General features: G+C 38.6%; 1 protein-coding gene across 6 annotated transcripts in view; it reads right to left on the bottom strand.

Annotated features, from left to right (window-relative positions):
* Window positions 1-2016: 2016 nt before the first annotated feature.
* LOC138748864 (non-muscle caldesmon-like) overlaps window positions 2017-16631 on the bottom strand; it is a 195926-nt gene continuing 181311 nt past the window's right edge. For 4 of the 6 annotated variants that reach the window (XM_069909694.1, XM_069909693.1, XM_069909698.1 and 1 more), the window contains 3 exons: window positions 13329-13418; window positions 9758-9812; window positions 2017-3407 (listed from right to left, as the gene is read on the bottom strand). In XM_069909694.1, the coding sequence (XP_069765795.1) occupies window positions 3376-3407; window positions 9758-9812; window positions 13329-13418 (177 nt within the window). In that variant the 3' untranslated portion in view covers window positions 2017-3375. Of the gene's footprint in view, window positions 3408-9757; window positions 9813-12437; window positions 13419-16631 lie in introns of those variants that run through there. The other 2 variants (XM_069909695.1, XM_069909697.1) reach the window with 2 other exon arrangements.

Raw genomic sequence — 16631 nt, 5'->3', positions numbered from 1 at the left:
GATCAGATAGAAGAGTCAGTTCTATTCATGCTCCACTGGGACCTCATCTTCCATTCTGCAGATCAAAAACCAGTGGTTAAAATATATAATCTAAAGGTGTTCTTGTTGTCTTCTTTGCTCTCATGGGAACGTGTCTTCTTTGCAGTCAAACCGTAAACTCTGCAGGTCCTGCCCGGTTCATTTGTTCACTTGCCCATTTTAATGCCAGTTAATCAGCAACTCCTTCAACTCACTGAATTTAGGCCCTTTTTCTCATTTTTATGCTGCTGCTCCTATTCTAATTCTTTACTATCATTATTTTTTTCTCCAATTGTCCCTCACCAAATCTCCTTGATTTGCCTTGTGGAAATAGAGCCATCTCCAAAAAAATGCTGGGTCATATTTTAGTGAGATTCTTCCCTCTCATTACATTTCTATTGTTCAGATTAGATATTTGAAGCCCTCTATTATTGTTGCTTTCTGACACTTACCTGCAAAAATTGGTCTTCCATTTCACTTCCCTGTTGAAATATAACAATTCTTCTATTTTCCTTTGAATCCAACCAAGTATGTTTTTTTTCTTCAAGATTTTATAGTTGGTCTAAATTTTGTTGTCAGTAATGGAGAGGATTTCTACTGTCTAGTGTGCTGGTCGTTCTTCGGATGGTATAAATCGGTTTTTAAGTAGAGTCTTTATATGTCTTCTCTAGTCTATTGGCTCTCTCCCGACGGACAAGCAAAAGTGAATCCCTTAAAGCAGTTAGAATTAAAAAAAAACCTCACTGAAGGACCATGACTTCCCAGCACAAGCTCTGTTCCCACTGCTACCTTCAGGAAAGAAGTTTAAGTGCCACAAGACTCGCACCACCAGATTCCGGAGCAGATGCCAACCCTCCACCATCAGACTCCTCAACACCAAACTCATTTAAAGACTCTTACTTTTGCACTTCTTTGTTTACATTCCTTTATTTGATTACATCTTCTTGAGTACAGCTTTTTTTCACTGTCAGTAATGGTAATTCTACCCGGCCGGCTGGCAGGAAAAAGAATCTGAGGGTTGTATGTGATGCCATGTATGTACTCTGACAATAAATCTAAACTTTGAATTATAAATTTTGATTTTAATGGTAAATGGAAATAAAGATGGGATTTGGGAGTAGGAAAGGTGCCATACAAGGTAACAGATATGAACTTTTAAATCTGCACATTAAAATAAGGAGTAAGAGGTGAGAGTTTTAGAATTAGAATGATTGGAAGAATGGGCAACATGGATCCTAATTTCTGGATTTCTACATTTAGCTGGAGTTTGACAGACTATGTGTTGTTTTGTGATTTATTTCGCAATAAAAGTGTTCACTGTTATTTTTAATGCAGGATCTGGGCAAACACCTTTAGTCAATATTCCAGTGCTCCCTCTTTCTTTTCCTCTCCCGGTTCTTGAAAACTTTGTGATTGGGAATATTGATCAGTTTCAGTGAAAGGTCATGAAGACAATGAGGCTGCCCGACTTGCTTGGTGTTTCCAGAGGATTTTGTATTTTTATTTCAGATTTACGGCATCTGCACATTGATGTGCGGAGCCAGGATTGAGGTGGCCTGGTGGTGAAATCAGGCTAGAGATCAATAGCAATAGTCATCCAAGAGATCAGTGATGGGGAGTATGGAAGGGTTCTTGACCAGGAAATTAAGCCAGATTCCCTAAACTGGACGTGACCAGCTTGGGCCTAGATCTTTTAAAATGAAGCATCATATGGATGTCAATGCATTTCAAAATGTATCTGAACCTGATTACACTAATTAGAACTTAGATCATACCTGGCAATCAGTGCTCCTCTTCTGTTTAGTCTCAACAGCGCTAATGTGGTCTCAATGTTTATAGAAATGCAAAGCTGGACAATATTTATCAACCAGTAAAAAAAGAAAATCTCTCTGCTTCATAAGTGAACAGTGGACGAATATCTTTTTTGCACCATTGATTTCTGAATGATAGTCAATTCTTTAACAGCAAATCTCCAGTTAATAAACATTCTGAGACAGCTTATAGAAATAATCTATTTATTGTGAATTGCCATTTTCATAATACATTGTTTTTAAACACTTTTAATGAAAAATGCAGTTGCCTAATACGCCGTAACTAGTTGTGGTGTTCACAAAAAAAGCAGCTGACTTAAGATAAAAGTTGCATAGTTTTATTTTCAGACCTATGCAATAATTGAGTGCATTTGCATTTGATGTTATATGTAAACCAAAAACAATACAAAATGGTTCGTAGCGTAGCAGTTGTAGCACATCTTTGGGTTGATTTTTCACCTTTACTTGACTTTGTGCAGAGATGACTAAATACAGACGGAGCGATAGGAGTCTCTTTTTCTTTTCAATCTCCAAATTAAACCATTCCAGTTTAACATAATAAAAAAAATCCAAATTCTTTCCAACCAAGACCTTGCCACTCTTGTGTATTTGTCACATATGCAGATTAAAATATAAATAAAAGTGTAATGCATCAAAATGTATGTGGTACAACTCCTGTGACATGCATAGTGGAAGTTCAGTGTTTCAGATAATTCATAAACCCTTTTAATCTCTTAATACCGTGTCTATTGTCCTATATCCATGCAGACGCACACATCATCGCACATACAAACATACGAACATTCATATCTTAAAATATAATGATACCTTTTTTTAAAAATCATTTTGAGGCAGATTCTATATCATTTGTTTGTTTAAGAATTCATTTTGAACATCTAAGGCCTGACCATGGAACTAAATTTCAGCAGAAAATATGTGAACGTTTCAAATACACTGTAATGTAGGCTGCTATTTGGTTTATTGCTGAATATATGATCTAGCATTTTAAGCTAGTTAAAAGCATTCTATTTTATTACACTACAAAGCTAGAAGTTGTGATTGTTATCTGTAATGAGTCACCTTTGCTCTATGTTCTCCATTCAGAGCAAAATGAACCAATTCATAATTAATACCACTAATACAAATCAATTTTAAACCTATTAAAACTTTACCAAAAATTATGACATATTAGGCAGAGCACTCTAAAATGAGGAACAAACCCTATCATAAATCGTAGTGAGTTTAATAATTAACTTGTCAATGAATTCATTATCAAAATGTTCTTTTTACTCGAATGAATTTTGGTTTAAAGTATGTATAATCAATTTTCTAAATGTTTAAATTTCACAGCACATTTCTTGGTAACTTTGATCTGTACAAAGGCAATATTCTTATGAACATCAATTGAAGATACAGATTTTTAATGCAGTGATATCACGCATTGTTTTAACTGTAAAACCATTTGTTAATAAAATACTACATAAATATAAAAAAGCTCAACGAGGTGTCTCAGAACCATGTGGGCCAGTATTCTGTGAAGATTTTGTTAAGATTCGTTTTCATAATGTGCCATCTCTGCTGAGGAACAAAAGGGAAATTAAGTGATAATTTACAAATAGCTAAACTGCGACTATGATCTGCAATTCAGAAATGTGGATGTTATTGGCATTAAGCATGAATCACAGTTAATGTGGCCTGAAAATTCAACAAAGTACGTCCAAAAATACTTGCCAATCAAATCCAGCCTGTCTAATAATGGAACATCAAAGAACCTCCTGTTCCAGTCACTCAACATCCAGGGAGAGCAGAAAAATGGGCTGATTTAGGAATACTACAATGTTCCTTTTTTTTAACTAACTACGTGCAAGTGAGCAGAGGACCACAGTAGCACAGAAATCCTGTTCTGAAGTTCCAATTAGCTCATCTACAACAATGCAAAGGTACATTTATTAAAAATAAGATCTTTTAAAATACGTGGATTTACCTCTGAGGTAATGTCCCTGACGTGGCATGCAATTCTTTACGTAGATTGGAAATATAAGCAACAAAGCTCTTATTTTCCTAAATGGCAAATGCCAGGTTTAACACCTTGCTGTCATTCAAATGCACCAGCTCAGTTGCTGAGCTCTTAAATCGATAAATTAAAAACAATAAATACAAGTTTAACTATTAAGCTGTGATGATAATTTAGAACTAACTATGAATAGGATAAGAAGCTAAATGTTCCAGGCAGATTGATGATTAGACAGGGTGGAGATAATGGGACAAGACAGCTTGCCCTAGTAGCTATGTGCTCAGCCCTTCCTACCAAACGATATCAACTCACACTGACTTCACCATGGCTATCACGAATCTAAGTATTTCTGTTCTTCTCAGGAAACAAGCATGAATCTTAATATCATTTACTTCCTATCAGAAGTAAAATACTGGAAGCATACCTACAAGGGTGGCACGGTTAGTGTAGCGGTTAGCACAACACTGTTACAGCGCCAGTGATCGGGACCGGGGTTCAAATCCTGTGCTGACTGTAAGGAGTTTGAACGTTCTCCTCGTGTCTGCATGGATTTCCTCCGGGTGCTCCGGTTTCCTCCCTCCATTCGAAACGTTCTGGGGCTTGTAGGTCAACTGAGTGTAACAGGCTCAAGAGCTGAAAGGGCCTGTGACCGTGCTATATGTCTAAGTTTAATTACAATCAAATACATTTAAATTAAGAACATAAAAAATGTAAAGAAACAATTGCACAATGAGAAACCATCTTCTCTTTCCCTTTATAATCTGCTGAGATCGTGCAAAGCGAAAACCCCGGAGCAAATTCATAGAAAGAGAAAATGCCATTAAGTTACTTGCAATGGTTATGACCCATATGAATATAAAAAATACTGACAGTGCAGTGGATTTTCAACTCTATCTCCAAAATGAAGAAGAAGGAAAGCCTTAAACCACTCATCTGCAAAGGTATATGGGAACCTATTGTTTTACATGAAAGAGGAATTAGGGGATATAGGGAGAAGGCAGGTAGGTGGAGTTAGGTCATAAATTAGATCAGCCATGATCTTATTGAATGGCGGAGCAGGCTCGATGGGCCATTTTTGGCCTACTCCTGTTCCTACTTCCTATGTTCCTATGTTCCTAACCCTAGCTGGATGCCTTTTACAGCACCTGCAGGTCAGAGATCATGACAAAATACCTTTTTGGGTAACTTAGTAGTTTACATTCCTACTTCATTCTAGGATTGTCAAAGGAATGAAAGAAAACAAATGCTATTTTCCACAGGAGGTCTGTTACATGACCACTTTTATGGAAGAAACTTTTGTTTTGGTGTCTAGGCTCTTTATACCTATAAATATCCAGTTGTGAGCTTTAATTAGTAATCATTATTCAGGAGAAATCATCTGCTGATTATACATTATCTGGATCTGGATCTCAGCATTTTGAAGGCCCTGGGTCATATCTCATTTCAGTCTTTTTTCTCTCTAATGAAATATGAATCAACTTAACTCGAAAGCAAAAATAAATTCACATGAAGTCTAAAAACTGACATTGCTACTCTCTCAGATAACAGTCATAAAATTAATTCCCTAACAAACAACTCTCACATAGACATAGAGTTCCACAGCATGAAAACAGGCCTTTTGGCCCAACTTATCCATGTTGACCAGGCTGTGTTCACTTCATATCCCTCTAAACCTTTCCTAACCTTGTACCTGTCCAAATGCCTTTTGAACTTTGCGATTTTCCATCTTTCCACCACTTCCTCTAACACAGTGATTCTCAACCTTTTTCTTTCCACTCACATCCCACTTTAAGTAATCCCTGTGCTATAGGTGCTCTGTGATTAGTAAGGGATTGTTTAAGGTGGGATGTGAGTGGGAAGGGAAAGTTGAGAATTAATGCTCCAGTCCCAAATGTTTCTGAATTTTGCTTGAAAAAAATTGTCATTGGCCCATTTCCTTTGGAGTTAGGAAACCGTGCACATAACGAGTCAATGAGGTACGATTAAAACCGTGGTTTTCAACCTTTTTCTTTCCACCCACATACCACCTTATGCAATCCCTTACTAATCACAGAGCATTTATGGCATAGGGAATACTTAAAGTGGTATGTGCGTGGAAAGGAAAAGGTTGAGAGCCACTGCTCTAACAGCTCATTCCATATACCCGTCACCCTCAGAAGAAATCATCCCTCAGGTCCTATTTAATTAAATCTTTCTCCTTAAATCTATGCTCACTATTTTTAGATACCCCTACCTTAGACAAACAGATTTGACTACCTTATTTCTGCCAGCACATTTTACAAACCCTTATCGAGCCCTCCATTCATTCTCCTACACTCCAGGGAAAAAAGTCTCAGCTTATCCATCCTCCTTATAATTCAAGCCAATCAGACCTGGTAAATCTTTATAACATAGAGCATTACAGCACAGCACAGGCCCTTCAGCCCATGATATTATGCCAACAAACTGGATTCCATAGAAAGCTGTAGGGGTTTTGTGAAAGAAATGACAATCTGTGTGGGTGAAGCTGGAGACTGTGGGCCGGAGTTGGCACTGTGCCATTGCTGGGATGATGTCATGGTGGTTTCTGGGAGCTGCTGGCAAGAAGGTTTGCACCATATGCGAGGAGGGAGCTCCAAACTGTAGGTGTCCAGCCTGACACCTGCGGTGTGAACAACAGGAGGGGTGCGTGGCCGGCGGTGTCTGATGCAGCGGTGTGTGTGTGTGTGTGTGTGTGTGTGTGTGTGTGTGTGTGTGTGTGTGTGTGTGTGTGTGTGTGTGTGTGTGTGTGTGTGTGTGTGTGTGTGTGTGTGTGTGTGTGTGTACCCCTGAAAAAATCTAAACCCTCCCTATGTCATAACCCCACATTTTTCTTTCATCCGTGTGCCTGAATAGGAGTCTCTTAAAAATGGCCCTGTTGTTCCAGCCTCCATCACCATTTCAGACACCCACAACTTCCTGATGTCTCCCATAAACCTTCCTCCCTTCACTTTATACCGATGTCCTCTAGTGTTTGCTACTTCGATCCTGGAAAAAAAAGGTGCTGACTGTCCACCTTATCTATGCCTCTCATAATCTTGTAACCTCTATTAAATCACCTCTCATCCTTCTTCACTCCAAAGTGAAAAGCCTTAGCTCTGTTAGCCTTGTCTCCTAAGACATTTTCCAACCCAGGCAACATTCTGGCAAATCTCCTCTGCACGCTCTCCATACCTTCCACATCCTTCCTGTAATGAATTGACCAGATTTGAACACAATATTCTAAGTGTAATCTCACCAGTGATTTGTAGAGCTGCACCTTTACCTCATGACTCCTGAACTCAATCCCAACATATCATAGGCCTTCTTAAATATCCTATCAAGCAGTGCAGTAACCTTGAGAGATCTATGGGTTTGGACCCCAAGGTCCCTCTGTTCTTCCACACTCCTAGGCATCCTACTATTAATCATGTTCTCTCCTTCAAGTTTGTCCTTCCAAAATGCACCACTTTACACTTATCCAGATTGAACTCTGTCCAACACTTTTCTGCCCAACTCCGCATCTCGTCTATATCCTTTTGTAACCTATGACAACCTTCAACTCTATCCACAACAGGTCCAACCTTCGTATCATCCACAAAAATCCCTCTACTTCTTCATCCAGGTTCATCCTTTTGTAGAAAATCCTGCCCTGGTTTAACTAATCCAGGAAAATCCCCTGATATCCTGAAATAAGTTAAACTTGACAGACATTATTTATGTGAGCAGTAAATTAAAACAATATTGCGTATCAAGATAGAAAATATGTAGGTCCAAATTATTCCCACCCTTTGAATTAAGGCAAATAGTAGACAAAATTGTAAATGCATTACATTTAATTTTCCAATGCTCCAAAAATAACAGCTTAACCCACTGTAATTGTTTGTAGATGTGGCAGCGCTATGATTTGTTTTGATTGGCAGATGATAAAGAGTGCAGATGAGAGTTAATTTGAAATTGACAAGGCAGGTGGGGATCCTCAGGAAAACAATGAAAAACTGGAAGGGTGCAGCAGTTCAGACGGCACCCATGATTAAAAATGGACAGACTATGTTTCGGCTCGGAATCGCTTTCTGAGACCCAAAACATTTCTCTCCATGGTTGCTGCCCGACCTTTTGAGTCCCTCTATCTTTTCTCTGTTTACTTGTGGTTTCTCAGGGATTCGTTTTGGGCCACTGGCCACAGCAGATAACTTACAGTACATGAAAGCAGATGCAAAGTTAGGAAGTGTCAGGTCATCTGAAGAAAAAAGCAGGTATTTTCTTAATGTTGAGGGACTAAGAAAATCTGGAGGAGCAAAGGGATCTTGGTGGCATTGAATACAAATGACTAAATCCCACCAGGTAAATATAAAAGTTAACCAGAGTGGTTATGAAGACAATCTAGGGAAGTTGTGCTTCCTTTGTACAGAGCTTCATCAAATCTTGTAACACATCACAGGAAATATATTTATTTTGTTCTTGGAAAATCTACTAGCCAAAAAAAAAATCACTCAACTTTTTCAGGAAGAAATAAACCTGACAGATTGCTGAATATGATAAACAACAGGGAAATTCAGTGTTGGTTGGGAAGTTAAAATATAAACCAAAATGCTGAAAATCAGGCAACATCCGAGAGAGAGGAAGAGTTAACATGATCTAAAATGGTTCTCTCCCGATAAAGGTTGCCTGGTTTTCTGGATATGTCCACATTTTAGATTTAACTGTGATAGAAAATTAATTTTGAATGAAAATCCTGAAACTGCAGATGCTGTCAATTTGAAATAACTGCAGCCGGTACTGGAAATATTCAGCCACCTGTTTTAACTGCAAGTCCAGTTCTAATGAAAAGCCGTAAATGTTGTAACGTTAACTCTGTTTACTTTCTACATCAGCTGCTTTGTATCCCCAATATCTGTTCTTACTATAAACATGATTTGAATACAGCTCATAGCAGCTTATTATTAAGAATGAAATGAAAATTCATCACAAAATAATTGCCCTCTTCTGCACAAATCTTACAGTCCTTGCTGCTCAGCTCTCATCAATCCTGTGCAATGATCATGTGCCTGAGAAGTTCCTAACCTTTCTCATTTTGTGCAATGGTCAAAAATACCCAGCTGCTGTCAAGTGCACTCTTGTTTTCTTCTTGATATCCTTTATAAGGTATTTTTAAATCTCACCACGGCCATGGGTGATTAACCATTGTGACGTGCTTCTCATTTTTACACACAGTTGCACATGTGATTCAACAAGCATGGTTCAGATTCCTATCTCATTTAAATTTAGACAATACAATGCAAAGCTGACGTTTTAACATTTTAAAATATTCTCAGAGAGAAATAAACACTTGATTTATCACCTTTTTGATAAAAATAATTTACGATTACGCAGAGAAACAAAAGATGAACTAGCACATGACCAGCCATTTAGTGGAGCACAGTTAGCGTGACGCTGTTACAGTGCCAGCGGCCTGTGTTCATTTCTGGCGCTGTCTATAGGAGTTTGTCCATTCTCCCTGTGCCCTGCATAGGTTTTCCCTGGGTGCTCTGGTTTCTTCCCACCCTCCAAAACGTATGGCCTTGTAGATTAATTGGGTGGCATGGGTCTCAATGGCCAGAATTGGCCTCTACCGTGTGGTAAATAAAATTTTTAAAAATAATAATCTTTTTAAAAATAAATCACATGGCTATTTTTAGTTGCCCTTTGAAGGGTGAGAGTAATCTGTTCTTGATGCTTTTGCTTGCTTGGTTTTATTAATCTGCAGCCTTTCTGCTGACACATGTTAAACATTATTGAAAACACCATAAAAATGTAATGTTCAGCTGCTAGAATTCATTAATTATAACTGCCAACATAGACGGAAATAGCACTGTGAATATATTACAAGTACCTGGCTATGAAGTTAAACTTCCATTTGAAGTGCTTAGTCACTTACCATTAGTGTAGTGAGCTCCTGCTGAACCAGATTTGAATTTACTTCCAGCTGTAATCTAGATGCAACAAAGGACAGTAGTTATCATTTTCCTAGTGTTTAAATTGTACTATTCTGTGTCCAACTCCTCCCCACCTCTACAGATGAAACGTAGTTGGATGTGTTCTCGTCAAAACTAAAAAGCTTAAAAAAAACTAAGATGCATGAGGATGTCAACTCAATAATAACGTTAAATGTTATTACAATCAGAACCTCTGTATGAGATTCTTTTGCTTGTTTGTAATGGAGAGAAATACACCACAGCATTTATGAGCTTGTAGTCTGGTGATAGGTTATTTTGAAAATTATTGAATTATATAAACATTATATAAATCTAAAGTATTTTTACAATCATTTTTGTCTCAGCAATGAACAGGTTTCTCACTTTTTTTAGTGTGAGGAAGAGATTGCTGTTTGGAAATCCATCACTTAATCAAAGGTGGTCACTCTTATCAAAGCAATTCATTGGTCCTCTCACATGGCACTGAAACTACTTGTTTAACCTAGTCCATTGAGCTCCAGCTATTTTTTTTAACCCTTTCAGAGAGACATTAAGTTACATTATTTTCATCCGCTTGGGGTACAGAAGCTTGAAGGGGCATTAAGTTACATTATTTTCATCCGCTTGGGGTACAGAAGCTTGAAGGGGTTACAGGCAATCTTGTGTGACCAGAGTAAATTGTTCACAGATTTTCAATATTAGCTACTGAGCAGCCTGTGCCCAATTTTGCGAAGTTCTGAGGTAAGCAGGAGGTGAGATATTAATTACAGAGAAACCTGCTTGTGTCTTGTCTCCGTAGTCATAACATGGACCTGACTGGTCGAGTTTAATGCTCTTCATTATTTCCAAAGTCAGACAGCCTTAACCTTGGTGCCAGTGGTAAAGTTCAGGGGCGTTTTCATGTTATCAACCCACAAATCTTGACGGGATTTAACTTCACAAACCTTTGACTTGTTGGTTCATATAGATGCTATCCACAAAAAAAAACCTTCTCCCTAAGCACCTCTCTAAAGTTCTCTCCAGATTCTTAATCTACTGTTGGCCCCTTCATTATCACCCATTTTACCCTTTAGTCTTTACCAACAATACCTTCCACGTTAATTTCCACCTTTCTGTTTCATTACGCTTTCCCATAATTTTCCATTCTTCTTGGGTTAGTTTTCCTTCTCTCCGCTGTGTTCCACTTGAACAATCTCCCCTCTTTCACTGCCACCCATTTGCCATGCAGTGCATTGAACCCTACTGACCCATGCATTTTACTCTTACTGTGTACACTGCTGCTCTCCATGCCAATTGTTTCTCCCTCTGCTTACTTGGAAAAGTGCTTTCCCTTCCTTATGCATACAATTTTGCCCCTTCCCCATTGCAAATAATTTTCACTTGCCCTCAATTACACTTCCCTAACCCTTGCTGTCAATTCTCCCCTCTCCCCATCCCCCTCTTCACCTCTTGTCACCATTTTTCACTTCCTCAGCTCCTGCATGTGCCTAATTCAGTGGGAAATTCAGATACCATACTTCCTCATTGCTAATGGCTGAAATTCCCATCTGTTTCAGAAATTCTTCTTCTTAGGGGATGGCTTGTGCTGGAGAGGGAAATCCGTGGCTCAACCAGTGTGCAAACCAGGGGCTCCAGAATAGAGTCCCAGTGACAGCTGGGCACCTCACTGCCTAGATTGTTTTTCAACAAACCGATTGTACCCACATAACCGAATGATACTGATAATTGGCAGGTGCGTTTGATGGACCGGTTTTGCCGAATATTTGCACATTAATGTGTAATGTGTAGGGGTGGATTCACTTTTGCAAGCGTTATCTTAGAATCCCGCTCACAACACACAGACCCAAGCACTTCAACTCGTCAATTCTTCCCAGATTTTACCATTCTCCTGCATCTGAGGGGTACTGGCCAATTAATTTACCAATCCACCAAATTATGCTGACTCCCTGACTTTACCAAAACACTGAGCAAAGCCTAGGCACAGAACTCCAGCTGGCAATTTGAAGGCCATAGGTTAGAAAATGCAACATAACACATTTTAGCATTAAATTGACAGCAGGTGTCACTGAAAAGCTGCTTATTAATGTCCTTTATAGATTTAGAATTGTAATGGCAAGTTTTAAAGAACAGCACGTTGGTCTTCCCTATGAAATGTTGTCAGTTTCAACATTGCGACCTCTACCAATATGCCACAAGTTCTTGTATGTATCAGCATGTAGCAAAACAAAATGGGGCTTAACACAATGCACTCTTCCAGGGCAAGAGAAGGCTGCTACTTTATGATTGGAAGATGTATTAAAGTGAGGGCAAGGGAGAAGGGTGTACCCAAGTGGTTAGATTGACTGGGCCACACTGCCGAAGAACACCTGCAGAAGGCACATTCTCTGTTCTCTCCAGACACAACAAAGCATTTTATAAAAAGAGGTTTTCTACGAGCTTAGACTTTGGGGAACTCTGCAAATACCTTGGTCTAAATGGACAAAAAACATAAAGTCTCCTGCCGTTGAGTGTAGAGTTTGGATGATCTCCCTCATGCAAAGTCAGTAATCCTGAGGTGATATTAATTATGTTTGTTATTAAGACTGCTTTAGACAAAGGGTTGTGCCGCTCATTTGAGGCCATTGGAAATAAGAACAAAGAATATAGTTTGAGCATTAGCCCTTTATATAACAATTTCAAAGTAACCAACATTAGTAAAAACTATTTATTCTGTGACTGATTAGAATTGGAACATTCACTGCAGATTGATTTTTTTTTGTTGCATGACTGTTGACTTATTTGTGAGTTTTTTATGCTGAAAGGAAGTTCTGGTGACCTTGAAAAAACCCCCCAAAGAGACAAACTCCCCAGTTGATGCCAAAACACCCTTAATTGCTCCATCTCAATTAACATAATTTGCAAAAGACTTTTTGTTTTGGAGCAGGGTCCAGCCAAGTGATCCTGGCCAGAGCTGGGATGTTGATAGATGAAAATTTGATGATAATTAGATGGGATTAAATGGCTGTCATGAAAATGTTAACTTTGTTCTGTGGAATGTTGAACTTGGTGAATTGGCGGTTCAACAGGTGTGTGAATGTACTTGCATGAGTCGGGTGGTTGTTAATTGACCACAGTCGCTAATACAAAGCAGCCACATTCAAGTGACAGTGAACACCGAGATTTCAATCCATCTTTTCGAATGAGCATCTGGGTGTCAAGATCTGATTTTGAATCTAGTGCTGGTGAATGGAATTTTTGACTCTTGAAGACCTATTCTGATTTCAATCTTGCTCTAAACTCTCTAATATCAGTTCTTCCTCATTAATGTGAGCTCAAAATACCAATTAGGACCTTTCTTCATTTTGATAAGTTACAGGATGAGGATCAAAAATTTCAGTATAATATTTGGATAATCACTAATAATATTTAAATAGGTCCCTGGTGGACATCTTTGTTTTGTACAGCCGTTCCAGGGATGTAACAGTTTACATCTTAGACAAAATTGGAACAGGATTGAACTTCGATATATCTATATATCTTCTATCCAATTATGACCTTAGAAGGGGTGGCTGATTTTCCATTGGAAGAATCAGTTTTGTTCTCCCATAGGTTGCGTTTGCTTGATACGTCTCCTGGCTTCACATCCTGGAATTAGAAATACAAAAATTGTAAGATATTTGAAACAGAAATTGCAGATCTATTACACACAGGGGAAATTTTAAATTGTGCATCACCTTATTGCAGTAGTCATGGTATCTAATGACAATCATGCTATACTATCGAATTCATATTTTCCCACCCTTTGTGAATTTCGCTCAAAGACGAGACCGAATGAGCTCTCTTGCGTTATCAAAATAGTTTATTTTAACAATGTGGTTTGGGAACTGAACTGAGCTTATTTCAGAGAACTTCAAAGTTAACTTTGCAGCGCAGGCGCCAAATTCAACAGAAATAAAAGTCTACCACTGGTAGTGGTACACTCAGGTCACAAGTTGGAAATCTACCCCAATGGTTTTATAACTAAAATATATGAAGGGATTAAAGGCATACTTGGTAATCAGGTTTTGTGTAGTGAGAATGCTTTAGACAAACTATTTTCTTCTTTGGCTCGGCTTCGCGGACGAAGATTTATGGAGGGGGTAAAAAGTCCACGTCAGCTGCAGGCTCGTTTGTGGCTGACAAGTCCGATGCGGGACAGGCAGACACGGTTGCAGCGGTTGCAGGGGAAAATTGGTGGGTTGGGGTTGGGTGTTGGGTTTTTCCTCCTCTGCCTTTTGTCAGTGAGGTATACTGTGAAGAGAAATAGAAATGACCTAAATTTGCATCATAGAATGAAGTGGTTAAATACTTTAGGAAGGATGTATGCTTTTTTTGTATTTGTTTGTAACTAATTGGATGAAGATTCACATTATCCAGATCAAATAAGACTGAGAAGTTTCCATGACTGAAGGCTGTTAATTAAACACATGGGTTTTTTACAAATTACTCCCTTAATGGCCAATATTGATGGCACATTTCCCCCATAATTATGGATTTAAATATCCACTTGAATTTGAATTCCTCAGCAGTTATGCAGAGTTCTAAGCCATTTCTCTGAATAAATAGTCCATGCCTTTATTGTATATTTTGGCATATGTCAACCCCCATTTTACAGCCTAATTTTAAGGGTTTTATGGTATATCCAGCGTATTTTTGGGCTAACTGGGCCTCCCAGGAACAATTAAAACACCCCAATCACATGTAACAAAGCTGTAAATTAAGTAAGTAAAATAAAACCTCGGCTTAACGGGTAGGAGCGACAATGGCCCATGGAGCTGGAACAGTGATGTCGTGCTCCTGGCGATAGCAGAAACCTCAGCCTACCTGACAGCAATGGTGATGGCTCACGGAGCTGACGCGATATCATTGTGCTCCAGGTGGGAGCAGAAACTTTGGCCTACCAGGCAGGAGTGGCAATGGTGATCTCAGGGTCCCAGGTAGGGGCAGTTATGACGGCACCCTGCAGTGGGGAGATGTCGGGGAGCAGCGGCACTGGCGGTGCTTCCAACATCGACTTATATGCCGAATTGATGTAAATCTGTTTTTTTTAAGTGGATTTAAGGTCTCAAAAGTATATCCGGTGTATAAGTCGAACTCCCTCCCCCCTTTTTGAGAAATTGTTTTGGGTTTCATGACTCGACTTATATGCTGAAATATACAGTACTCACTAAAGGAAAACTATATAATTGACCATCCCTTTCATAGCAAATAAGGGAAACTGGTGATTATCAAATATATTTGCCTCTGTTTTATGAAACATTCAACAGCTTCATTGTTCTGCTTCCCCATACTCCACATCGAAATGAATGCACGGTTTGCCCTTACTGCCCAAGAAGTACTAAAGTAGCATATACTCCCAAACCACTGAAAAAAAGGCAGAACACAACACCTGTAAAACTAAGAAAAAGAAGTTTCTTTCAAAAGAAATCTGTTAACTGGCAAGGATAAAATAATTATCAAGTGCTCTTTCCTCTCTGGGACCAGGGTTAAAATTTTGTGCTGGGAAAGATAATATCAACGTTTTTCTTCAACCTTGATCATTCTCTCTCAGCACGGGGTGTTCTCTGGACTCAACCCACATTGGGTGATTCAGCACCCTTGCTTTTTAAAAAAAATATTAGTTGAATCTCATGACAGAGAAGGATTGGCATACATGCTTAATGTTGAGGCCCTCGTGTTCTGTGGCAGTAGTGACAACAGGAACAAGGTGGCACTCACCATTCTGCATTGGTCTGGAGAAGCAGGACCAACCATGAAGTTCAAAATTTGCTTATTTTTCTTTTGACCTATGTTGAGAAATACCCAATCACCTCTGCATTCTATTTTACACTGTACTTTAATTGGGAGTAATAGATTTTTATCTCATAATTTCCAGAAAATATAACTTCCAGCCTTAAGTTGAAAAAAAAGATCTGAGGGGAGAGAAAATGAGAGTCAAGGATTCCATACACCAATTCAATTTATATAACTGATTCAAGAGGCTTTTAACTTTAGTTCCAACATTAGAATTGGTGAATATTGCAACAGCAAGAGATGAGGGAAAGGTTAGTATAATTAACATCTCATCCCCATTCTAAAGACAATGCTTCTGTGCATGCATTGATTTGAATGTTAGTCAAAATTAAAATTGCATTCTGTCCTTCCCAACACAAAAATAGTCCTTGATAAGCAACAAAAAAAATCAAGCGATTTACCTGATTATTTGACAAGAATCTCTGACCTCAGGGAGTAGAAGAAAGAAGGAAGGAGAAGATATGCCAAACCAGAAAGAAAACAACAAAGGCATGAAGAAAGCAAGTGGAGCTATCAGCTGGGCAAGAAAACAGGAGAGGCGAATGGTTACTAACATTTACACAAGGTCCTTATGCTTTATACACGTGCAACATATTTGGAGTTGTGCAGAATCTCATAATGAATTATGGAAACTTGTTTCAAGTTGCAAAACTCTTATCATTTGTTAACAAACTTTTAAGATCCTTGCAGACCTTAATTCAAAATCTTAAAGTGCATTACATCTCCCTCTTGTGGAGAATACAATAACTAACTACAAAGTGCACAGTTCACCGATAGGATTTGGCTCACTATTTTGTTTTATAGTGCTGTATGACATATACAGAGGTTTTTTTTTAAAATTATCTATGCACGGTTCTATGTTACTATTTCCTCCTCTTCCAAAAAGACAAGTTCAGCCGAGCTTCTAATACTGGATAACAATTTTTTTTCCAAAAAGGTTGCTTCTTGAAAAGAAATTGGGGATTATGATTGATAACTTCAAACTAAACACAAAGATAACTTCAGATTTACTGTATCAAGTAGGGA

This window comes from Narcine bancroftii, chromosome 13, assembly GCF_036971445.1.
Source record: "Narcine bancroftii isolate sNarBan1 chromosome 13, sNarBan1.hap1, whole genome shotgun sequence".
NCBI lineage: Eukaryota > Metazoa > Chordata > Chondrichthyes > Torpediniformes > Narcinidae > Narcine > Narcine bancroftii.
This window is presented reverse-complemented; position numbering and strand designations above follow the sequence as displayed.